Consider the following 25,828-nt stretch of genomic DNA (forward strand, 5'->3'; position numbering starts at 1 on the left):
GTTTTGTTATTGAAGTACAAAATAAACCTTAAAAACTAGTTTCAGTCGTATGGGCGGTATCACTGTGGGATCAAAGGACAAAGTTATATGAACTCATTTTCAACTCAGTTTTTCATAAATACTTGCTTTGTATCATGCTACTGCTCTGAGGAGAAATTTTCTTCAGAATTTAACAGCTTTGGTTAAAGAAAACATTTAGTTTATAATATGTGATATCTAAATATTAGTGCCCAGATGAGAAATACAGACCAGGATGCTCTGATTAGACAAGTGGTAGATCCATTTCTATGAAAGAGTTGAGGGATAATGGCTTAGTGAAAGTGGTAAGTACTTGAGTGGACTTACAGCGTTCGTGGACGTTTTAATGAACATCTTTTGATATTGAAGGAACGCATTCCTGCATATCGCTTCAGCTGTCACTAGATGGAGACATTGTTCATTTTGGCTGACAAGAGACCAGAAACACAGATCTTTTTTTTTTTTCTTTTTTCTTTTTGAAAGCAAACATTCGGATAAGCACTAACCCAATAATCATTATTTTAGAACAAATTGGCCTTTATGATCAAAATATAATGGTAAAAATGACAAGTCAGATTTTGGCATTTTATTTTCAGAGGAAGTCTTCAGTAGGCTTTGTGTCTTTTTTCTATTTCAAATTCTTATTTCCTAATGTATATAATATATAGGTAGAGTTGGCATTGTTTGCTAAATTTAAGGAATCAAAAATATCTTGGTATGTCTAAAATTTAAAGAAAAACATATCATGCAGATTTATGTGTGCATGTGTTCAAGTATGCACAAGCTTGTGGGGTGGGAGTGGTCTGGTGCCTCTTAGTTGAACCTCAAGAAAAGTAGGGATCAGACTGATGGGCCCTATATGAATACGTTACTTTGGATATGTAGCAAAGGACTTTTCACTTAATGTTACAGTTTCTTGTGAATTGTAAACCTACTGGCTTAACAAATATTTATTAAATGCCTCTTATATGCAGGGCCAAGTTTTAAATACTATTATAATTTGTAGAAGTGAACAGGATGTGCTCCACGCCATCTATCTTTAAATCTGTCTCTAAGACTAAAGTTGTAGTCTTTTTTTTTTTTTTTTTTTTTTTTTTTTTTTGAGACGGAGTCTTGCTCTGTCGCCCAGGCTGGAGTACAGTGGCCGGATCTCAGCTCACTGCAAGCTCCACCTCCCGGGTTTACGCCATTCTCCTGCCTCAGCCTCCCGAGTAGCTGGGACTACAGGCGCCCGCCACCACGCCTGGCTAGTTTTTTTGTATTTTTTTAGTAGAGACGGGGTTTCACCATGTTAGCCAGGATGGTCTCGATCTCCTGACCTCGTGATCCGCCCGTCTCGGCCTCCCGAAGTGCTGGGATTACAGGCTTGAGCCACCGCGCCCGGCCTAAAGTTGTAGTCTTAATCAACTTTGATTTGCCTTTCATCATTCTATTCATCGTCATGATTTGGCATGCATAGAAGCAGGCCACGGACCAGTTCTTCTGATTTCTAGTACAAGTTCATCTGTTCATTCATTCATTTATGTAAAACATATTTTTGTTCTAGATACCTAGGTAAGAATATTCTAAGGTTAAATGTTGAACATTATCAAATATTTGTCCTTAGAAAGTTAGAGTCTAATTGGAGATGAGAAGGAAGTAATTCATTATTAAATGATGTGATAAGTGCTAAAAAGTGATATACTTGAATAGTATGTGAAAGAGAAAGAGTGTTTAATTAGCTAATGGGTAGTCAAAAAAGGTTCATGGGCTTAACAGTTAGGGAAGTAGCATCTTGAAGGATAAAAACTTACTGGGAAGATAAGGGGCAGAGGATGACCATAGGTATACATTCCAAGAGGACAGAATATTTTGTTATATTTATGGAACACAAGTTTATTGAGGCTAGAATACAAGGTCTTATGGAGGAAGATGGAAAAATAACCTGTAAAGGTAGACAGATGGCTAGATTATGACTATTTTGAGTGGTTTGCTTAGGTGTTTGAATTTTATCAAATGAAGGCTATAGATAAAGATTTGTGAGTCACATAGAGGTAATAGTAATAAGATTTGTATATTTTTGGAAAGAAAGATTGAATAAGAGCAGATTTTTAAATATAAAAATTGAAAAAGTATTATTTATTAAAATGTTTTGAATTAGTCTAATATTTTTCTGTAGGTGAAGTTCCTGGACTCTATACTCTTGAAGAATTGGAGCCTTTGCTGTTACCACTTAAAGATCAAGCTTCACAAGATGGTTTTTTCGGACCAGTCTTCAATTACTTCACATATAGTAAGTGACATAGAATTCATTAGTCACATCAAACTGGTTCATATGAAATATATACCATTTAATTTGCCTTATTTTCTCATTAGATTGCAAAAGTATCTTAAATCTTGGGTTCATTTGATACTTTATACCTTTTTCTTTTTTCTGGAGTTTTTAGAAAGTAACACATAACTACTGATAGGCTAGCCTATAATAAAAACACCTATATTAGTCTGTTTTTACACTACTAATAAAGACTTACCTGACACTGGGCAATTTACAAAAGAAAGGGGTTTATTGGACGCACAGTTCTACATGGCTGGTGAGGTGTCACAATCACGGTGGAAGGCAAGGAGGAGCAAGTCATATCTTACATGGATGGCAGCAGGCAAAGAGAGGGCTTGTGCAGAGAAACTCCCGTTTTTAAAACCACGAGGTCTCATGAGAGCCATTCACTATCATGAGAACAGCATGGGAAAGACCTGCCCCCCTCCATGATTCAGTCATCTCCCATCAGGTTCCTCCCACAACATGTGGGGATTATGGGAGCTACAAAATGAGATTGGGGCAGGGACATAGAGCCAAACCATATCAATACCTTAGCAAAATTTTAGCAAACAGGAATGACGAAAGTATGGTAATGTTCTTTGTAATATTTACCTTGCCTCCTTCGTTTCATGTGGTGAAATTATTGCCACTTTAGTACCTCCTGTCTTAAAGAGCTATTGAACTATTTAGATTGTGCCAGACTTCATAGTTTTAAAAAACTAGCCTTTCATTCATATAGAAACAGTTTTATTTGCAGTGTAGAAATCCAAAATTGAAATAAGTGAAAAATGAGGCAATAATCACACCACCCAGACATTATGACACTTACATTTTTCATGGACATTTTTCCGAGTCTTTTTTCTTAACATGCACATATACAAATTTATAAGTGTTCTTTTAACTAAAATGAAAATCATACCAAAATATTGTTTTATATTGTGCTTATTTTTAAAAACAGCTCCTACTATTTCATTTGAGAAAATTTTGATCTCTTTAACCCGGACCACATATAGATTGCCTGATTCTATTATTATTCTTGTAATTTGCCATGAATATAATTTTTTATATATTTCTTAGGAATTCAGCAAAACTTGCATATTGTCTTGATAATGGATTCCGCAAATTCAAACTTCATGATAAACTGTGAGAGTAATCCAGCTTTGCATAAGAAATGCCAGGTGTTGTGGATGGAGGGTTGGTCTGATAGCAGTATGAAGAAAGTAAGTTTAACAAATATTAAAAATTTTAAAAGCACGTTTTAGTTTTGAAGTTGTTGATTTTCACAACTTCTCTTTGGTGTTGGTTATAACATCATCTTAGTTATGGCACCGAACGTCTCTTGTGTTTGGAAATGTCTCTATTTTCTTCTTACTCTTGCATCATAATTTAGTTGAATATAGAATTTTAGATTGAGGATCATGTTCTTAATTTTAAGAACCACAGAGACAACTATACTTTAAAATGTTATGACTTTAATTAACTAACCTATTATAGGCTGTTCTAGATTTAAAAAAAAAATCATAGCAAGTATTTAACAATTAAAGAATTTTTAAATCCTTAAAAAAAAAATATCATCGCTATGCTGTGTGTTTGGAGGGGGATCAGTTAAAGTGTGAACTCATAACACTATCTTAACTGGAAGCCTCTTATTTTACTTCATTTGAATAAGTAATAATTTTCAACATTGTTTCTTTAAATGACATTCATATCCTTAATCACTAATTTCTTTACTTTTCTATAAGAGAAGTATAGTTTAATGCCTGTCATGATTCAGAGTAAGGAGTGTAATTTGAGATAAAAGACATGGTTTACAGATGAAGTAATATTTTAGTTACTGAAATATATTTTAGCTTGAGGAGGCCACATGAGTAAGAGGCATTCATTTAGAAGTCATTATTGGGTGCTTAGTATGTACCACTGTTCTATATATGTTGAGGACATAGCAGAGGAAAAAAAACCAGATAGAGATCCCTACCCTCATGGTGTTTACATTCTTCTCAGGTATATCTGCGGAGAAAGCTTTCTAGGTGAAGATCCTGGGTAGAGATCTTGTCTGATGATTTTGAGGATCAGTAAGAGGCCACTTCACCTGGAGCAGAGTGATTGAGGGGAGAGTTGCTGAAGATGATGTCAGAGAACTAAGAGGAAACCAGTTAGGGTGGGGCTTTGTAAGCTACTACAGTGTATAAGATTTCAGCTTTTCCTGAGAACTAACTTACTTTTGGATGCTTTCAAACAGAAATATTCTGACTCTTTTTTTAATGGGATTACTGTAGTTTCTGTGTTGAAAGTAGACTATAGAGTGCAATGGATGCAGCAGTTACAAATGATTGCAGTAATCCAGAGAGAAAAGGATAGGTTGGGCTAAGGATGTAGTGGTAAGGTGGTGAGAAGTGGTTGTATTATGGATATGTTTTGCAGTAGAAACAACAGGATTTGCTGACAGATTGTAATCAGGTGTAATAGAAAGTGAGGAGTCAATGATACTTCTGAGTATTTTGGCTTGAGCAACAAGAAGGATGAAATGACCATCATTTGAGACAGAGGAGACTGGGAGAAGAACATATTAAGAGGAGACTATGAGGCCTTGAGTTTTAGATGTGTTAAATAAGAGATACCAGACACTGAAGTTATAAGTCTGAGAAGGCATTTGGATATATAAGCCTGGAGCTCCGGGGTCAGGCATACAGAAAAAAACTTGAGGAATTGTCAGAGTGCAGGTGGTATTTAAAGCTATAAGAATGAATGATATCACCAAGGGAGTGAGAATAAACAAAAGAGAGCAGCGATCCAAGACTGAACCCTGAGACACTTCAACATTAAGAAACTGGGGAGATGAAGAGGAAGAACCAACGGAAACTGAGAAGAAGCTGCTAGGGAAATAAGAAAACCAGACAAACATTATATTTTAGAAACCAAAAGAAGATAGCATGTCAATGCTGGGCCTGTATTTTTTTTTTTTTAAAGATGGGACACAGTATAACATGTTAATATGCTGTTGAGAATGACTTAATAGGGAAGCAAAAATTATGTGATGCAAAACAGGGAAAAATTGCTAGAATAATATCATTGAGTAAGTGCACAACAAATGGATCTAGCGTACAAATGGAAGAATTAAAGATTGGCCTTTCCTATGAGAATGGAGGAATCATTTGCGATAACAGGAAAGAAAGCAGAATAGTAGGGGATAGATCTGGGTAGATGGGCAGGTGTGGTACTGGAAAGTTTGGGAGACTCTTTTCTAATTGTTTCTATTTTCTTAGCGAAATAGGAAGATTATCCGCTGAGGGAAAGAATGAGGGAGGAGGTTTTGGAGGCTTAAAGAGACACAAGAAGACATGCAAAATAGTAGTTTGGGAGAATGAAAGAGGGAAAGGATTAGGAGAATGGAGTATGATAGGATTCACTTGAGGTTAGTGATCATGGAGTTCAATAGAGGCCAAACAATGTAGTTGTGTTTTTTTTTTTCTCAAGCCATAGGTGCACTCATGGATGCACAACTTGAGTAGGTGGTGACTTAGATTTGACCAGAATTGGGACTTGGCTACTTGAGTATGACAAAACAATTGAAGGCAAGAGAGTTGAGAATATTTATAAGAATATAATTATTTTGATTTATCATGGAATTTAAGTTGGTATGGTGGTAAATTAGGATAGGAAGATGGTCGAAGACAGTGAAGAGGTGGTCAAATCCGTAGATAGTAGGTTTCAGTGGAGTTTCAGGATTTTGATACTGGGAGGGAGTAAGCTGGGAAGACAAAAGTGTAGCGATAGAAGAATGGGATGTTTGAAAGTGAGATTATGGAAGGGTTTCACTTAGTGATAATTACAAAATCTCAGGATTTGACTGTGTAGGTGAGTGGCTGACAAAAGTGTGGTGTCTAAGAGGAGAAGAGGTGCTCAAGGAATTGAGAGGTGAGGATATTAGAGTGATTATCTATAATGGATATTGAAATTGGGAATAATTAAGAAGATAAGACAAGGATTGTGTTGGAAAGAGTGAAAGTGAGCCAAGAGCTAAAATTATTTCTGGAGTGAAGAAATGATTGGACTGGTAGATGCCTGCAGCAAGGAGGGTTAGTGGTTACTTTAGCCTGATAATATGAAAACTAAATTTAGGGAGCTTAGTGAGGATGGTTTTGAAGTAGTTATGAAGTGCAAGAGGGCACTGCCTCACTTGCAGGCCCAGTGGTTCAAGGACATGATATTGCACGGTGTGCCTGGAAATAGAGAGTTCATGTGGCTGCTGCACAGCGTATGTGGTACATTGTAGTGGGAAATATCGGGGACAGATAAGGAGGGAAAGCGTTTAAGTGCCATGACTTTGAATCTTATTTAATAAGCAACTAGAAGCAATGAAAGTTAGTTTGAAGGGGTTGATAGGATCCATCAGTTTTGGATATGTTAATGTATGAAAATGTCAATATATGTTATATATTATGTTATGAATATGTTAATATATGAAATATATGAGAACATGTAATAGATGAAAATAAAGCAAATTAATAGGCTTACTATGCCCATTCAACTCTTTAAAAAGTACCATTTTTTTACTTCAAGGGAAGGAACGAGGCAAATCAGGCAGGCAGACTTTGCTAATGCAGGATATTGTTTGAGGATAGACCATTTTAAAGAAAATGAGTTCCCAAAGAAACAGATTAATGTTGATTTAAAAATATAAGTTTAAAATATTCTCACATAGGTTTAAGTGTTTTGTCAGAAATCAGTGAAGGCACACTCTGTCGCAAGAATTATGGTACATTCGAACTCTGCATTAATGAAGACATCTTTTGGCTTACATTTTTTTTTCAATCTGAGAAATTTAAAAAATGATTTATCGACCTAATTAGCTGGTTCACTTGTGTTTCCTCTTGCTGGTAATGTCAGCTCTATCAAGTGAAAGAAATTCAAGCTATTTGGCTTAATTTAAAATTTCAAAATGTTACTTTAATTTTTTTCAGGAATCTAAACTATCTTTTGTATATTCTAAAGTAGCATTTTTATAAGGTTATCTTTAATGATAATGATATCTGCTATGAAATTGTATTTGCTTATTTATAATAATGGCAAAATTTCAGTCATACTAAGAATATATTTTTAGAATGATCAGTTATGAAATTGATTATAAAATCATTTTTATTTACTTTCAGTTTTTATTTGAAAAAGCTAAGAATCCTTGCTACCCTACTATGCCATGAAGGCATTTTACTAGTTTTATGCCAAATAAAATATTTTTATTACTGTATGTTTTTAAATGGCATTGTGATTATTTTCTAATTTAATCCAAATTGTAATTTCCTTCATTTCATATAGTCTCACCACTTCAAGTGAGCTTTTCCCAATGTGCCATTAATTTGCGATCAGTTAATGGTTGATATGTGTCAAAATGATGTTTAGGAAATCATTTCTTCTAAATATTTCTGTATTTTTTTTTTCTCTTAGTCTGGAATGAATCCTAAAAGAAAAGTACAATCAATACTGACTTCTTTTGTGTTAAAGGTTTTTAACTTCTGATATGGAACTTAAACTTTTTCACAGTGATTTGCTTTTTATGTTTTAGATACCTGAAATGTTACTCAGTGAAACAGGTGGTGAAGAAAAATACAATGACAAAAAACGAAAAGAAGAAAAGAAAAAAAATTCAGGTAGTATTTTGATGAAATCAGTTTTATCTGGTTTTTATTTATGAAATAATTGCCTTTTTTAATGTTACAGTTTCATTAAAGATTCATGATTATAAATTTAAATAATGCTAAATGTAGCAAAATTAGATTTCTTCTGATGCAAACAAAATTTTGAAGCCCTTTTTATTTTTAAATTAAGGTTATGTCATTTAACATAGAATCCAACAGAATATCTACTGTGTGAGTTCAACACATTTAAAAATTATTTTTCTTACCTGAGTGATTTGAAGGACCTACTTAAATTGTTTAGAGTCTTTAGCAAGCCCCCTAAACTTTTCATATTTGCTTATCACTTAGATATGGCACAGAACTCTATAACTTATATATGAAAAAGTTTTATGACATTCTGTGAGTATGGACTTAATCTTTTCTTAACTATAATATTCTCATTATTTTCTCTTCAAATCAATTTTGATTGTGGTCTTTATACCATAGCTTATTCACTTGTTTATTTAAGCATCTAATAATCAAATATTTATTGAACTCATTTTATACTATGTACTGGGCTGGATATTAGAGATCACTTAGTAGCTCATAGTCCAGTGATAGTGAGAATTATGTTATATATAAACATAAATCTCTGATATAGCAAGATAAGTGATGGTAGAAGTTTATATGAAATACATTGGAAAGTAAAACTTTAGCAGATATCATAGGAAATAGACATTGTCCAGACAGGCAGTTTGAGAAAGTCATTCTGGTTAGAGTGAGTAGCATGGGAAAGGTTTGGAGAAGTGAGATGGGCATTTTATGAAACTATAAACAGCCTAAAGGGCTGAAACATAAGATGTATAAATAAGTACTAGATGAAGAGTGAGGAAAAGGTTATCATGGTCAGGTAATGAAGAGCGTTCTACATTATGCTAAGGAGTTTGGATTCTAACTTGCAGGTGATAGGTCTTAATTGAGAGATTTAAAAGGAGATTTAACCAGAGTTTTGTTTTAGAAACAGAAATGTCTTTTTTTTTTTTCTTTTTTTTTGAGACGGAGTCTCCCTCTTTACCCCAGGCTGGAGTGCAGTGGCACAATCCTCGCTCACCGCAAGCTCCGCCTCCCGGGTTCACACCATTCTCCCTCCTCAGCCTCCGGAGTAGCTGGGACCTCAGCCGCCCGCCACCACGTCCGGCTAATTTTTTTAATGTATTTTTAGTAAAGACGGGGCTTCACCGTGTTAGCCAGGATGGTCTCGATCTCCTGACCTTGTGATCCGCCCGCCTCCGCCTCCCAAAGTGCTGGGATTACGGGCGTGAGCCACCACGCCCAGCCAGAAATATCTTTATATATCCCTTTTTTAAGTTATTAGAAAATAGATTTGTAATAGGAGAAACCAAAATCAATTACATCATTTTAGAAGTTTGTTGTAGTAATCTAAGAGAGACAAGATGAAGGCCTAAACCAAAGAAGAGGTAATAAGAATGGAGGAAGGAATGGACTTGGTGGATATTAGGAGGTAATCTCAATGAGGCTTGATGATTACGTAATGGCTGTGGCACACAAGAAGAAGGAAGGTCAAGGATGTTTCTTGGGGTTCTGTCTTGGAATATTCATTACAAATTGATTTCATTCACGGGGGCTGGGAATACAGATGCAAATTGTGTCAGTGAGAGGAATATAATGTGTTTGATCATGGATATATTGAATCTAATGTGAACTTATTCTTAACTTTTTGGCATTTGAAGTCATGTTTCTCCCTGTATCAAATGGGAGTGGATAGGTATTTGGTATATTGCTTTTCTGTTCGGCAGATTGTATTTAGCTCACTTTTGGATTACTGTACATTTGTTATATAGTCCCAATTAATTTATGTATTATGACAACATGTAGATTTATTTTTCTTGCAACAATAAAGATGTTCAGGGGAAATATGTAACAGTAGATGAATAGATGCTACTAAAACTAGAGAATTCAAAATTCCTAAGAAGATGGGAGCTGTGAATAGTTGTCTTTTGTGCATCTTTAAGCAAAGATGCTATCTCATATTTATAATTATATAGCATGGAAGTATCTTGTATAAAATAACTATCATTAGGATATTTTCTCTTATTTTTAATGAGTCATGCATATAATAAGTTATTTTTATTTTCTATTTTTTTCTAGTTGATCCTGATTTTCTAAAATCATTTTTATTAATCCATGAATCTTGTAAAGCATATGGTGCTACACCAAGCCGATATATGACCTTTTTACATGTGTATTCTGCCATTAGTAGCAGCAAGAAAAAGGAATTATTAAAAAGACAAAGTCATTTGCAGGTATAGTATTGGTAATCTTGAATTATTTTATCTATATATAGGAAACAAGAGTTTTGTAAATTGCAATATTATGTTGCGAGTGGCATATATCTGGTATTAATAAATGTACTGTATTAAAAGCCTTGGAAAACAGTCTCACTTTCGTACCTATGTTGCCCTCTAGGTTTTAGTAATGATTTGTATTTTTTTTTTAATTCAATGGTTATTTCTTTTCTTCACTGGTTGGAATGGTTATTTCTTTTCTTCACTGGTTGGCATTTATGGGTTTTTGATAGCTTATGGTACTCTCTTTAAGAGTCTCTTTCACATGAAAACATTTTTAGAAATTAAGAAAACTGTTCTTCGGCATAAGAATGATACAGTGGACTTTGGGGACTTGGGGGAAGAGTGGGGTGGGGAGGGATAAAAGGCAACAAATATGGTGCAGTGTATAATGCTCTGGTGATGGGTGCATCAGTATCTCACAGTTCACCACTAAAGAACTTACGTAACCAAATGCCACCTGTACCCCAATAACTTACGGCAAAGTAAAATAAAATAATAATAAAAAAGAAAACCCTGTTATTAATTAAAACATAATATCCAAGATTATACTTTGTAATAACCTTTAAAATTAAAATTATATTTTATAAAGTAATGTTTTCATCCATGTCACTTAGTACATTCTGAACAGTTTTCTTTCTGTATTTCTCTAATTATAGAGCTTTAACTTAAATGTGACATTAGAATGTCAGCCTCTGAAGTTGTTAGAGAACATTTCCTCTCTGAAATTCTAGTTTCCCTTTGTTAGGGTAATAAAGTAGGCTCCATCTTAATTGACATAATTATCTTTATCATTTCTACTGATTCACTTTCATTTATATTAAGGTACTAACTATACAGGCTTTTGGGAGGATTGATTTCCTGATTTAGTTCTCTATGGTACTTTGGATAAATTACTTTAACTTACTGTTTTGCAGCTTAATTGGGTCAATGGTAGTTGTATGTGAGTATATTAGATAAAATTCATAAATTCATATGGAAATAACCTAGCTTATTACCTGTACTTTATGTTGGGTGCTCAATAAGTATTAGTTAGATTCCTTTTTTGCCGTTACTCTTTCCCCAAATCTTCTGATTTGTTAGGTGACAAAAACACGATAGAAGATAAATAATTTTTTTCATGTATATCCCTGGGTTCATTATTCTGTTGTTTGAATAGTAGGATGGGGTACCATCAATGGCCAGGCCAGGGTCAAATGCCCACCCAAAATGCAGGTAAGGCAAGTGAATGACAGCCCACCAGAACCATATGTCAGGCAGTCTCTTACAAGAAAAGTGAATATTAGATAAACAAAATCAGGTCATGTCTAGTATAAAAAAGAGTGACTCGAGTCCTTTTTCCCTGTCAGTGAGACTGAAATGAGAAAAGGTTTAGTGAGTTATTCCTTTCTTGCTATTTTCTCTCCCATCTAATGTAATGGTAAAAAGTATTTTTTATTAAGTTCAGTGTTTAAACTATCAAATATGTATTTATCTGTTTAGCTTTTCTGTGATGCTTTTTTTCAAGTCTTATGTATTTACTTTTTAAAATTTTATAGATATTGATAATTTTATTGATATTTATGGGGTACATATGATATTTTGATTCATGCAAGAATGTGTAATGATCAAAGGGTGATTAGTGATGTTGAACAATTTTTCATATACTTGTTGGCCATTTGTGTGTCTTTTTAAAAAAAATCTATTCAGATCCTTTGCCTACTTTTTAATGGAATTCTTTGTTGTTGTTGTTGTTCAGTTGTTTGAATTTCTTGTATATTCTACTTGTTAAGCCTCTTGTCAAATGAACAGTTTGCAAATATTTTCTCCCATTTAACAGGTTTGCATATGTTGAACCATTATCTGTGATGCTTTAAAATTTGTTTTTCTTTAAAACCTCTGTGTGATCTTTTACTACATCTTAATGAGTATTATATGAAATAAATTGTTATAATTAGCAATAAGAAAAAATCTAAGTCTACTTGCTACTGTTTTGTATATACACACTTAACATGTTTGCTTGATTCTTTTCTATAGGGCTTTATTTACTGTGTGTATGTAAAATTCTTTTTTTAAAATATTACCAATCAATATTTTATTGATGTAGGCTGGTGTATCTAAACTAAATGAAGCTAAAGCTCTTGTGGATGAACTGAACAGAAAAGCTGGAGAACAAAGTGTATTACTTAAAACTAAGCAAGATGAAGCAGATGCTGCCCTTCAAATGATCACAGTGTCAATGCAGGTAATGTTTGGAGTGATCACAAAAATGAAAACAATAGGGAGAGCATTTATGACTGACTGTCAGTGAAAAATAACATTTTCACTTAGGTGGATTTAAAAAACATTGCTTTTTCATACTGAGTCAGACTGATGTTATGTACTTAAGCTTTTGTGGAAGGGCATGGTATTTTCCCACATTGTTTAGAATGATTACTCAGTGCATTCAGTTGACCATATGCAACTTATGTAGTCTCTTTTTATATTTTAAATTGGCGTGGATCTGTCTGTAACTGATTTTATTTCTTATACTCTCCCAGTTAGGTTGGTATTTCCTTTTATTTTCCTTAGAATTCTCTCCTTCAGGCTTTGAGAGTTTTCCTTGCTTTTAATTTTCTCAAGATTTATGGAATGTTTTTCTTCTTTCAGTACTTTCATGATGTTTTGTATTTTGAGTATATATTTTTTGAGCTGTTGCCTTTGTTTTGTTGAATCCTTTCAAAGGAGATTTCTCTGAGTTCCTTCCTTGCCCCAGTATTTTATGTCTCCATGCTCTTTCAGGATGCTCTTGTTCATTTTATTGCTCTTACTACCAACTGCATGTAACTTTTCAAATTCATCTTTTTTATTCTTTATCCTAACTCCTTTTATTAGCTTCAGACTTAATTACTGGCAGGGCATGGTTGCTCACGCCTGTAATCCTAGCTCTTTGGGAGGCCGAGTGGGAAGATCGCTTGAGCCCATGAGTTTGAGACCAGCCTGGGCAATATAGTGAGACCTTATCTCTACAAAAAAATTAAAAATTAGCCAAATGTGGTAGCATGTGCCTGTAGTCCCAGCTACTGAGGAGGCTGAGGTAGGAGGATTGCTTGAGTTTAAGAGACAGAGGTTTCAATGAGCTGAAATCATGCCACTGCTCTCCAGCCTGGGTAACAGAGCAAGACTCAAACAAACAAACAAAAATTCAGTTTTATCTGTTAAACATGTCTTTTTAGAAGTCTCTTGGGCATTACAATTTGAAACAGATTCAAAATTGAACTTACGAGTTTTCTTTCCTGTATTTCTTTCCTCAGGTTATGGTACTATAATATACACTAATTATTTAAGACAGAACTTAAAAATCACATTGTACTGAGACTTTTGTTACCTTATCCATTAATGTAATGAGTCATTAAATTCTGTCAATTTTGCTTTCCTGACTATGCCTCAAATATGTTTCTCCATCTCCATGTTGGTGACTGTTACCTTGTCAAATAGGGACTAGTCTAATGCCTCTTTTATGAAAATTAACTTTAATATTCATCAGACTAATATATATATCTCAATTAAAAAATAAATGGCATGAACAATCTTAAGAATAACAAAGTTGTGGGACTTAGGATTTCTTTTCTTTTTTTTTTTTTTTTTGAGACGGAGTCCCGCTGTGTCGCCTAGGGTGGAGTGCAGTGGCCGGATCTCAGCTCACTGCAAGCTCCGCCTCCCGGGTTTTTACGCCATTCTCCTGCCTCAGCCTCCCGAGTAGCCGGGACTACAGGCGCCCGCCACCTCGCCCGGCTAGTTTTTTTTTGTATTTTTTAGTAGAGACGGGGTTTCACTGTGTTAGCCAGGATGGTCTCGAACTCCTGACCTCGTGATCCGCCAGTCTCGGCCTGGGACTTAGGATTTCAAGACTGACTTTTCAGTAATCATTTTAAGGCAGTGTGATATTAGTGTAGGCATAGAGATCATTGGAATGTGGTCAGTTGGTTTTACACAAAAATGCCAATTAAATGGGGAAAGATAGTCTTTTTAAAAAATAGTGCTGGATATTTGGATGTCCAAGTAGAGAGAGAAAAAGCCCAGAACCTTTCCCTTTTAACTTACACAAAAATTTACACAGTATGGATGATGGATCTAAGATTAGAACATTAAATTATAAAACTTAGAAGAAAACACAGGAGAACATCTTTATGACCTTAGGTGAGGTGAAGACTTATTAGATGTGATATCAAAATAGAAAAAGAAAATTGATAAGTTGGATTTCATCAAAATGAAAACTTCTGCTCTTTGAAATGAAATAAATGAAATAAGTTCTGAAATGAAAAGGCAAGTCACAGACTGGGAGAAAATATTTACAAAACATGTATTTGATAAAGAACTTCTATTCAGAATTTTTAAAAAGTACTACAACTCAATAATAGTAAAACGGAACTCCAGTTTAACAATGAACGAAAGATTAGAGCAGACCATTTATGAAAGAAGATCTATAAAGGACCAGTAGGCACATGAAAAGATGTTAATTTCATTATCATCAAGTAAATGTAAGCTAAAGTCCCAGTGATATGCTTCTACATATCCACTAGAATGGGTGAAATAAAAAGACTGAAAATACCTCAGTCTAGTGTGGTGAGGCAGGGTGGAGCATCTGGAACTTTTTATAATTGCTGGAGGAAATGAAAAATGCTACAGTTACTTTTCAAAAGTTTGGCACAGTCTCATAAAGTTAAACATATCTTAGTACGTCAGCCAGCAGTCCCACTTTCAGATTTTTAGCTAAGAGAAATCAAAACTTGATAAATCTTAGAAATGTTACACTTAAGTGAAAACAGCCAGACACAAAAGACTGTATACAATATGATTCCTTTGTAAGAAATTCTAGAAACAGCCAATCTATGATAGAAATCAAATTAGTGAGTACCTGACCTGGTAAGTAATACATCAGAAAATGTACATATAATAATTTTTATACTGTAAAACTTTAGCATAATTTTTTTCTCAAGGTATTTTGGAACAAAATTAATATAAATATTAATGAAATCAGCCATTTTTATCGTTAAAAAAACTCAATTATTTTGACCTTAAAAAAAGAGTTATTTGAACTATGAAAGAGCAAACACTACATAAAGGATAACACTGTTAATTACCATGTATTTATAAAGGAAAATATTTGGCATTATGTGTGCTTTGCGTACTCTCTGGCTAGTGACATTAGTAATACACATTGAGTATGTGCTACTTTTTTCTCTGCGCTGTTCTGAGAAGCAGTATTTCTAAGACTGTAGCTAATTTTATTATCCAGCAGAGACCCAGGAGAATAACTATGCATCTCATAAGTTAATAATTTTGCTTAATTATAAATAGCAGATATTTCTGTTTGGTATTTTGTAGAAAGTACTGTCTGAAGAGATAGCTTAAATACCAAATTGTGTAACTTCTAAGACTTGCAATTCTAGGTTTATGGCATGAAGAAAGTGCAAATTAAATGCACTATATACAAACTCAGAATAGAGATACCTTCCAATTGGAACAAGAGGTTAATAAAAGAAGGAATCCATGAGCTGTGCCTGGGCTGTTTAAGTGTTCAATACATTTTATTATGATTATTTAAGAAACTATGCATTTCAAGATCTGGGCATGGCAATACATGCCTTTAATGTCAGCTACTTGGGAAGGTGAAGTGCGGGGGACCCCTTGAGTCCAGGAGCCTAATCAACGTAGTGAGACCCTGTCTCAAAAAGAAAAAAAAAAAGGGAAAAAACTCACAATGACAAATATATACAAAGATGTTCAACCTCATCAATAATCAAGGAAATACAAATTAAAGTCATACTTTGAAAGTTATGCATTTCTGCTGGGCGCAGTGGCTCACGCCTGTAATCCCAGCACTTTGGGAGGCCGAAGCAGGTGAATCACAAGGTCAGGAGTTTGAGATCAGCCTGGCCAACATGGCGAAACCCCATCTCTACTAAAAATACAAAAATTAGCTGGGCATGGTGGTGGGCATCTGTAATCCCAGCTACTTGGGAGGCTGAGGTAGGAGAATCGCTTGAACCCAGGAGGTGGAGGTTGCAGTGAGCTGAGACATGCCATTGCACTCCAGCCTGGGCGACAAGAGAGAGACTCTGTCTCAAAATAAATAAAAATAAAAATTAAAAAAAAGAAAATTATGTATTTCTATCTTGTTTAAATTTTATGTAAAAAGCATTTATTGCTTTGCTAAGTAGAAAAAATTAAAGCACTGAAACCTTTCTGATAGAAAATATAGAGTAAAATATATAATTGGTTTCCCAGGCATTTTGGAAACTCTCTTGTCATAGATTCAAAACTAATATTGGGTAAACATTTAATAGAAAATGTTATTTTGAAATGTTATATTTTAGATTTCGTGCTTTTAAATATCATGCATTAAAATTGATTGGAATGCCATTTAAATATTCTTATAGGATGCTAGCGAGCAAAAAACAGAGCTTGAAAGACTGAAGCACAGAATAGCAGAAGAAGTTGTAAAAATTGAAGAAAGAAAAAATAAAATTGATGATGAATTAAAAGAAGTACAAGTAAGTTAAAAAACATGCTAAGATCCATTTACATTTTTGCTTACCAGCTATATGTAGGAATTTAAACATTATTTGTATCTCAAGTTGTTTTCTCATAGTATTATAAAATGTGGTTTTCAACCAAAATATTACTTGTAAAAGAGAACAAGAAGGAAAGCCTGCCAGAAAAAGTATAAATTAATGGATGATAATTTAAAAGAATCTTTGTTTTCCATGAGCCATATGGTTTTGATTGTAGAGGGAAAAAATATGTTAGATAAATTAAGATATACTGTTAAGCTCTTTTTCTCCAGTTGATTAAATTAGTCAGCTAGTCCTAAGATATAAAGAGAGTTTTGAAAATGACAAATTGTCTCAAAACAAGTTAGATTTTCCAAATTAGATTGTTGCAGTTGTGGTGGCAAGAAGTCTTACTGTCTCAACTTGAACGTTTTTTACTCCTTGTATGATTTAAAGCATTTTGTTATTTTAAGAGAGAGGACATTAGTAACTATAGTCATTTTGCATAAATGACAATAAAAGATAATTTGTCAAGAGTTAGTGATTTAAAAAATATAGAATTTGAAAATAAAAATTGCCTTTTTCTCTTTTAGCCTTTAGTCAATGAAGCTAAACTAGCAGTTGGAAACATTAAGCCAGAGTCACTTTCAGAAATCCGCTCACTACGCATGCCACCTGATGTAATTAGAGACATTCTTGAAGGAGTTTTAAGGTTGATGGGTATCTTTGATACATCTTGGGTGAGCATGAAAAGGTAAATTTTTCAATTTGTGAAAAATATTATTTCATCAATGAATGACACATTCTTTCATAGTTTTAAATATTTCTTATATTGTTTTTCAAAGTGCACTTCATCTAAATACATGGGTATTCATTTTGCCTTGAAATTTCAAGGTATTCTATGTAATCATATATCAGGATCTATATATTCCTTTCTCTAAGTGGTTGTTAAAAGTGTCAGAAGAAAAGGAATACCTTAGAATCTTTAAGAAATTTCTCAATAAATATAATAATGTATTTGGTCCATACATAGTAGAGAGGACTGTGATTTCACTGTGATTTACTGATGAAGAAAATACAGTCACTATCCTTAAGAGTCTTGTATTACTGAGAGAGGGAAAGAGACAGAGACAGAAACAGAAAGAAGGAGACCCTTAAATAATAAAAGGGAGCTGGAAACTAGAAGAGAATAAGGTATTAACACAATATGAAACCATGCAGGCTCAGGTTTCATGTTATAATAGTGGTGTTATGGTTTGTGCCGATATTAAGTTCCTTGTTAGTATTTAGGTTGATAGTAAAGAGTTCATTTTATATCTGGAGATGGAGGAGGACATAGGTTGAGAGAGCACTTTAAGTTACCTTAAAAGGAGTCAGACAATTTTCTTGCACATCCTAGAACATATGAGTACCTAATAGTTTACAAATAAGGATTTGAGTAGAACAAGATGTGATTCTTTCATATCATTTCTTAGTTTATTCACAGAACATTAGAAAGACTGTTGTACATCTCTCTAGAGTTTTTGTTGTCTACAAAAAGTCAATAATATGGCTGGGCACACCTGCAATCCCAGCACTTTGGGAGGCAAAGGCACTTTAGGCCAGGAGTTTGAGACCAGCCTGGGCAACATGGTGAAACCCGATCTCTAATAAAAATACAAAAAATTAGCCAGATGTGGTGGCACACACCTGTGGTCCCAGCTACTCAGGAGGCTGAGGTGGGAGGATCGCTTGAACCCAGGAGGTGAAGGTTGCAGTGAGCTGAGATTGTACCACGGCACTCCAGCCTAGGTGACAGAGTGAGACTCTGTCTCAAAACAAACACAAAAAATAAGGATAATACATTAGAAGCTTAAAGGTTTTAGTACCGTATTTTTTGTTAACTAATGGATTAAAAGTATTGCATTCACCATTTTGTTAAACTGATTTTTTTTCAGAAACAGCAAATTTTGTTTAGTCTCATTTAAGGAAATATGCTTTAATTTTAGTTTCCTTGCAAAAAGAGGTGTAAGAGAAGACATAGCAACCTTTGATGCCCGAAATATTTCAAAGGAAATAAGAGAGAGCGTTGAAGAACTTCTTTATAAAAATAAAGGATCTTTTGATCCAAAGGTAATTTTTAAGTTATATCATAAATTTGCTTTTCCATACCATATAATATTCTGCTGTTTAAAATGTGATGTTTTGTCATTGCCAATTGTTTAGATCACTTAAAAGTGAAAATCAAAAATAAGCTTATAGGTATTATATCTGGGAAGCATTAACCATCAGAATCAGGTAAATTAGAATCTAGGTAGCAGGGGAGATTTATTGAGTGGTTTTAATAGTTTTGTATCTGCTGTTGAAAGTTAAAAAAAAAAACTTTTTTTTTAACTTTCAACTGTCCTGGTGTGCTTTTATTTTTTCTTGTGTCACTTGTCAGATGACAACAGGTATCTGTGTTAGGACAGTGGTATCTAATTTCAGTGAACAATTTAGATTTCATGATTCTGGTATTTTTTTAGATCCCTTAATCAAAATGTTATGTACATCTTCTTTAACACCAATTACAATGGTTTTAAAGCTGCTCTTATCTAATAAAGATACTCAAACATTGTTGTGGCTGACACATGTATTCATTAGAAATGTGACTAATAGAAAATTATGTTGATAAAACATCTTTATTTTAAAGATTCTGTGTGGTTCAAAAATTTATTTTTAAGTGAAAATAGAGTTCATGTATATTTCTCTTAATCAAAATAGAAGTTCACTGTATTTTTGTTTTAGCTATAAGCCAAAAACTTTATTTGGGTCAAGTTAATAAATGTCCAAATAAAGTGTGTTAGAATTAACTTTGCTTTCATCTGAAATTAAGTAAGGATGTTGAATCACTTCTCATGGATTTTTCAGAATGCTAAGCGTGCCAGTACTGCAGCTGCACCTTTGGCTGCCTGGGTGAAAGCCAATATCCAGTATTCCCATGTCTTGGAACGAATTCAGCCTTTGGAAACTGAACAGGCAGGATTAGAATCGTAAGTGAAATATAAAATATGAACAATTCTAACCTTTATTTTCATCAGTTTGATGAGGTTTTAATATTATTTTTTATTTTTTCTCTATTTGTAAAATGGCAGTTGACAATACTAAAATATATAAAATGAGTCAATTAAATGTAAATTTAAAAACAGATCAAAACAAGAAAGCAGTTAGAAGGAGATAGCAGAACCAACTCACTTTTTTTTACCATTATTATATTGTTGGAAGCCTAGGTAGGTAAAAGTTCCTTTAGAAGGAGCCAAAGTTTCATAAAGGAATTTTGAGACTAATTTTGCTCTTGTTGCCCAGGCTGGAGTGCTATGGTGTGATATCGGCTCACCAAAACCTCTGCCTCCTGGGTTCAAGCGATTCTCCTGTCTCAGCCTCCTGAGTAGCTGGGATTACATGCATGTGCCACCACGCCTGGTTAATTTTGTATTTTTAGTAGAGATGGGGTTTCTCCATGTGGGTCAGGCTGGTCTTGAACTCCCGACCTCAGGTGATTCGCCTGCCTCGGCCTCCCAAAATGCTGGGATTACAGGTGTGGACTACCACGCCTGGCCAAGGAATAACGTTAAAGTACAAAAGGAAAGCTTTGGAAATTAAAGACTTTTATATTTATTTATTTATTTATTTATTTATTTATTTATTGAGATGGAGTCTTGCTCTATTGCCAGGCTGGAGTGCAGTGGCGCAATCTCAGCTCACTTCAGCCTCTGCCTCCTGGGTTCAAGTGATTCCCCTGCTTCAGCCTCCCAAGCAGCTGGGGTTACAGGCACGTGCCACCACACCTGGCTAATTTTTTGCATTTTAGTAGAGAAGGGGTTTCACCATGTTGGCCAAGATGGTCTCCATCTCCTGACCTCATGATCTGCCCAACTCCACCTCCCAAAGTGCTTGGATTACAGGCATGAGCCACTGTGCCTGGCTGGAAATTTAAGGCTTTTATGTTTGTTTTTGCCTTCTAAGTTCTAGGAAATGTTTAGCATATATTTTCCAAAACAGTGTGTGGACAGGAAGGAGGAAGATTTAACCACTTATTATTGGAGCTTACAGTTCTAATTTGCTATCATTACTAAGTCACAAATGTATTTTATCTCTTTTGTTCTAAATGCAGACCAAAGGTTTATGTTCTTTTTTTTAAAAAAATTTTATTTCAGTAGGTTTTTGGGGAACAGGTGGTGTTTGGTTACATGAATGAGATCTTTAGTGGTGATTTCTGAGATTTTGGTGCAGCAATCATCTGAGCAGTGTTACACTATACCCAATGTGTAGTCTTTTATCTCTTGCCACCTCCCGCCCTTTCCCCCGAGTCTCCAAAGTCCAATGCCTCATTTTCATGCCTTTGCATCCTTATAGCTTAGCTCCTACATGAATGACAATGTACGATGTTTGGTTTTCCATTCCTGAGATACTTTACTTAGAATATGATTCTCCAATTCAATCCAGGTTGTTGCAAATGCCATTATTTTGTTTCTTTTTGTGGCTGAGTAGTATTCCGTGGTGTATATATATACTACATTCTCTTTATCCACTCACTGAATGATAGGCATTGGGTTGGTTCTGTCTTTTTGCCATTGCAATTTGTGCTGCTACAAACATGCGTGTGCAAGTATCTTTTCCATATAATGCCTTCTTTTCCTCTGGGTAGATACCTGGTAGTAGAATTGCTGGATCAAACAGTAGATCTGCTTTTAGTTCTTTAAGGAATCTCCACACTGTTTTCCATAGTGGTTGTACTAGTTTACATTCCTACCAACAGTGTAAAAGTGTTCCCTTTTCACTGCATCCCTGCCAACATCTATTATTTTTTGATTTTTTGATTATGACCATTCTTGCAAGAGTGAGGTGGTACTGGATTGTGGTTTTGATTTGCATTTCTGTGATAATTAATGATGTTGAGCATTTTTCCATATGCTTATTGGCCATTTGTATATCTTCTTTTGAGAATTGTCTATTCATGTTCTTAGCCTACTTTTTGATGGGGTTGTTTGTTTTTTTCTTGCTGATTTGTTTAAGTTTGTCATGGATTCTGGATATTAGTCCTTTGTCAGATGTATAGATTGTGAAAATTTTCTCCCACTCTATGGGTTGTCTTTTAACTCTGCCAATTGTTTCTTTTGCTGTGCAGAAGGATTTTAGTTTATTTAAGTCCCATCTGTTTATCTTTGTATTTCTTGCATTTGCTTTTGGGTTCTTGAAGTCTTTGCCTAAGCCAATGTCTATAAGGGTATTACTGATGTTATCTTCTAGAATGGTTATGGTTTTCAGGTCTGAGATTTAAGTCTATGATCCATCTTGAGTTGATTTTTTTGTATAGGATGAGAGACGAGGATCCAGTTTCATTCTTCTACATGGGGCTTTCCAATTACCCCAGCACCATTGGTTGAATAGGGCATCCTTTCCCCACTGTATGTTTTTGTTTGCTTTGTGGAAGATCAGTTGGCTGTAAGTATTTGGGTTTATTTCTGGGTTTTCTATTCTGTTCCATTGGTCTATGTGCCTATTTTTATACCAGTGCAATGCTATTTTGGCGACTGTGGCCTTATAGTATAGTTTGAGGTTGGGTAATGTGATGCCTCCAGATTTATTTGTTTGTTTGTTTGCTTACTCTTGCTTTGGCTATGCAGGTTCTTTTTTCGTTCCATATGAATATTAGGATTGTTTTTTCTACTTCTACTTCTGTGAAGAATGATGGTGGTATTGTGATGGGAATCACATTGAGTTTGTAAATTGCTTTCGGCAGTATGGTCATTTTCACAATATTGATTCTACCTATCTGTGAGCATGGGATATGTTTCCGTTTGTTTGTATCATTTGTTTGTGACCATATCAGCTTGGTTAGGTATATTCCTAAGTTGTTTTTTTTGTTTGTTTGTTTGGTTTTTTTTGCAGCTACTGTAAAAGGAACTGAGTTCTTGATTTGATTTTCAGCATGGTTGCAGTTGGTGTATAGCAGAGCTGCTGATTTGTGTACATGAATTTTATGTTCTGAAGCTTTGCTGAATTCATTTACGAGTTCTAGGAGCTTTTTGGATGAGTCTTTAGGGTCTTCTAGGTGTATAATGCTATCATCAGCAAACTGGCAGTTTAGCCTCCTCTTTACCAATTTGGATGCCCTTTATTTCTTTCACCTGTCTGATTGTTCTGGCTAGAACGTTTAGTGCTATGTAGAATAGAACTGATAAAAGTAGGCATCCTTGTCTCTTGTTCCAGTTCTCATGGAGAATGCATTCCACTTTTCCCCATTCAGTATAATGTTGGCTGTGGGTTTGTCATAGATGACTTTTATTACCTTAAGATATGTCCCTTCTGTGCCAATTTTGCTGAGGATTTTAATCATAAAGGGACACTGGATTTTGTTAAATGCTTTTTCTGTGTCTATTGAGATGATTATGTGATATGTGTTTTTAATTCTGTTTATGTGGTGTATCACATTTATTGACTTAACGTATGTTATACCTGCATCCCTGGTATGAAACCCATTTGATCATGGTGGATTATCTTTTTGATATGTTATTGGATTTGGTTCACTAGTATTTTGTTGAGGATTTTTGCATCTGTGTTCATCAGGAATATTGGTCTATAGTTTTCTTTTTTAGTTATCTCCTTTCCTGGTTCTGGTATTAGGGTGATACTGGCTTCATAGATTGATGTAGGGAGGATTCTCAACCTTCTCTATATTTTTGAATAGTGTCAATAGGATTGGTACCAATTCTTCTTTGAATGTCTTATAGAATTAAGCTGTGAATCCATCAGTTTTAAAATTACCATTTCAATTCTGCTGCTTGTTATTGGTCTGTTCAGCGGTTCTATATCTTCCTGGTTTAATCTAGGTGGGTTGTATATTTCCAGAAATTTATCCATCTCCTTTGGGTTTTCTAGTTTATGTGCATAAAGGTGTTCATAGTAGCCTTGAATAATCTTTTTTATCTCTGTGGTGTAGTTGTAATATCTCCCATTTCTCTCTAATTAAGCTAATTTGTAACTTCTCTCTTTTTTTCTTGGTTAATCTTGCAAATGGTCTATCAATTTTATTTTTTCAAAGAACCAACTTTTTGTTTCATTTATCTTTTGTATTTTTTTTTGTTTGTTTCAATTTCATTTAGTTCTGCTCTAATCTTTGTTATTTGTTTTTTTCTGCTGGATTTGGGTTTGGATTGTTCTTGTTTCTTCAGTTCCATGAGGTGTGACCTTAGATTGTCTATTTATACCCTTTCATACTTTTTGATATAGGCATTTAATGCTCTGAGATTTCCTCTTAACACCACCTTTGTTGTATTCTAGAGGTTTTGATAGGTTGTATGAATTACTATTATTATTCAGTTCAAACAATTTTTCAATTTCCATTTTGATTTCATTGTTGACCCAACAGTCATTCAGGAGCAGGTTATTTAATTTCCACATATTTGCATTGCTTTGAAGGTCCTTTTTGGACTTGATTTTCAGTTTTATTCCACAGTGGTCTGAGAGGGTACTTGATATAATTTAGATTTTCTTAAATGTACTGAGACTTGTTTTGTAGCCTGTCATATGGTCTATCTTGGAGAACGTTCCATGTGCTGATGAATAGAATGTATATTCTGCTGTCATTGGCTAGAATGCTCTGTAAATATCTGTGAAGTCCATTTGTTGTAGGGTATAGTTTAAGTCCGTTATTTCTTTGTTGACTTTCTGTCTTGATGACTTGTCTAGTGCTGTCAGTGGAGTATTAAAGTTTCTCACTATTATTGTGTTGATGTTTATCTCATTTCTTAGGTCTAGTAGTAATTGTTTAATAGATTTGGGAGTTCCATTGTTAGGTGCATATATGTTTAGGATTGTGATATTTTCCTGTCGGACTAGTCCTTTTATCATTACATAATGTCCCTCTTTGTCTTTTTTAATTGCTGTTGCTTTAAAGTTTGTTATGTCTGATATAAGAATAGCTACTCTTGCTTACTTTTGGTGTCCATTTGCATGGAATATCTTTTTCCACCCCTTTACCTTAAGTTTATGTGAGTCCTTATTTTGTCAGGTGAGTCTCTGTTAGACAGCAGAAACTCGATTGGTGAATTCTTACCAATTCTGCCATTGTGTATTTTTTAAGTGGAGCATTTACGCCATTTACATTCAATGTTAGTATTGAGATGAGAGGTACTATTCTATTCAGCATGCTATTTGTTGCCTGAATACCCTTTTTTTTTTTCCATTGTGTTATTGTTTTTTTTTTGAGACTGGGTCTCACTCTGCCCAGGCTGGAGTGCAGTGGCACAATCTCACCTCACTACAACCTCTGCCTCCTGGATTCAAGGGATTCTCTTGCCTCCTGAGTAGCTGGGATTACAGGTGCCTGCCATCACACCCAGCTAATTTTTGTAGTTTTAGTAGAAATGGGGTTATGCCATGTTGGCCATGTTGGTCTCAAACTCTCAATCTCAAGTAATCCACCCGCCTTGGCCTCCAAAAGTCCTGGGATTACGGGCATGAGCCACCATGCCCGGCCATTGTGTTATTGTTATATAGGTCCTGTGAAATTTATGCTTTAAGGAGGTTCTATTTTAGTGTATTTTGAGGATTTGTTTCATGATTTAGAGCTCCTTTTAGCAGTTCTTGTAGTCCTGGCTTGGTAGTGGTGAATTCTCTCAGCATTTGTTTGTCTGGAAAAGACTATGTCTTTCCTTCATTTATGAAGTTTAGTTTCTCTGGATACAAAATTCTTGGCTGGTAATTTTTTGTTTAAGGAGGCTAAAAATAGGACCCCAGTCCCTTTGGCTTGTAGGGTTTCTGTTAAGAAATCTGCTGTTACTGTGATAGTTTTTCCTTTATACGTTACCTGATGCTTTTGCCTCACAGCTGTAAGATCTTTCCTTTGTCTTGACTTCAGATAACCTGATGACTGTATGCCTATGTGATAATCTTTTTACAATGAATTTCTTAGGCGTTCTTCAAACTTCTTTTATTTGGATGTCTAGATCTCTAGCAAGGCCGGGGAAGTTTTCCCCAATTATTCCTCAAATACGTTTT

General features: G+C 34.6%; 1 protein-coding gene across 3 annotated transcripts in view; it reads left to right on the plus strand.

Annotated features, from left to right (window-relative positions):
* The window catches only part of DYNC2H1 (dynein cytoplasmic 2 heavy chain 1), a 353,142-nt gene that overhangs the window by 87,298 nt on the left and 240,016 nt on the right, over nucleotides 1-25,828 (plus strand). For all 3 annotated transcript variants that reach the window (XR_013404270.1, XM_015115562.3, XM_015115564.3), the window contains exons 51-59: nucleotides 2,177-2,290; nucleotides 3,392-3,534; nucleotides 7,875-7,959; nucleotides 10,096-10,250; nucleotides 12,379-12,516; nucleotides 16,694-16,807; nucleotides 17,401-17,561; nucleotides 18,796-18,919; nucleotides 19,697-19,818. Coding sequence is in view for 2 of the 3 variants with exons in the window: in XM_015115562.3 (XP_014971048.2) it covers nucleotides 2,177-2,290; nucleotides 3,392-3,534; nucleotides 7,875-7,959; nucleotides 10,096-10,250; nucleotides 12,379-12,516; nucleotides 16,694-16,807; nucleotides 17,401-17,561; nucleotides 18,796-18,919; nucleotides 19,697-19,818 (1,156 nt within the window). In the remaining variant the exon portion in view is untranslated. The remainder of the gene's footprint in view (nucleotides 1-2,176; nucleotides 2,291-3,391; nucleotides 3,535-7,874; nucleotides 7,960-10,095; nucleotides 10,251-12,378; nucleotides 12,517-16,693; nucleotides 16,808-17,400; nucleotides 17,562-18,795; nucleotides 18,920-19,696; nucleotides 19,819-25,828) is intronic.

Source organism: Macaca mulatta, chromosome 14, assembly GCF_049350105.2.
Source record: "Macaca mulatta isolate MMU2019108-1 chromosome 14, T2T-MMU8v2.0, whole genome shotgun sequence".
NCBI classification, from domain to species: domain Eukaryota; kingdom Metazoa; phylum Chordata; class Mammalia; order Primates; family Cercopithecidae; genus Macaca; species Macaca mulatta.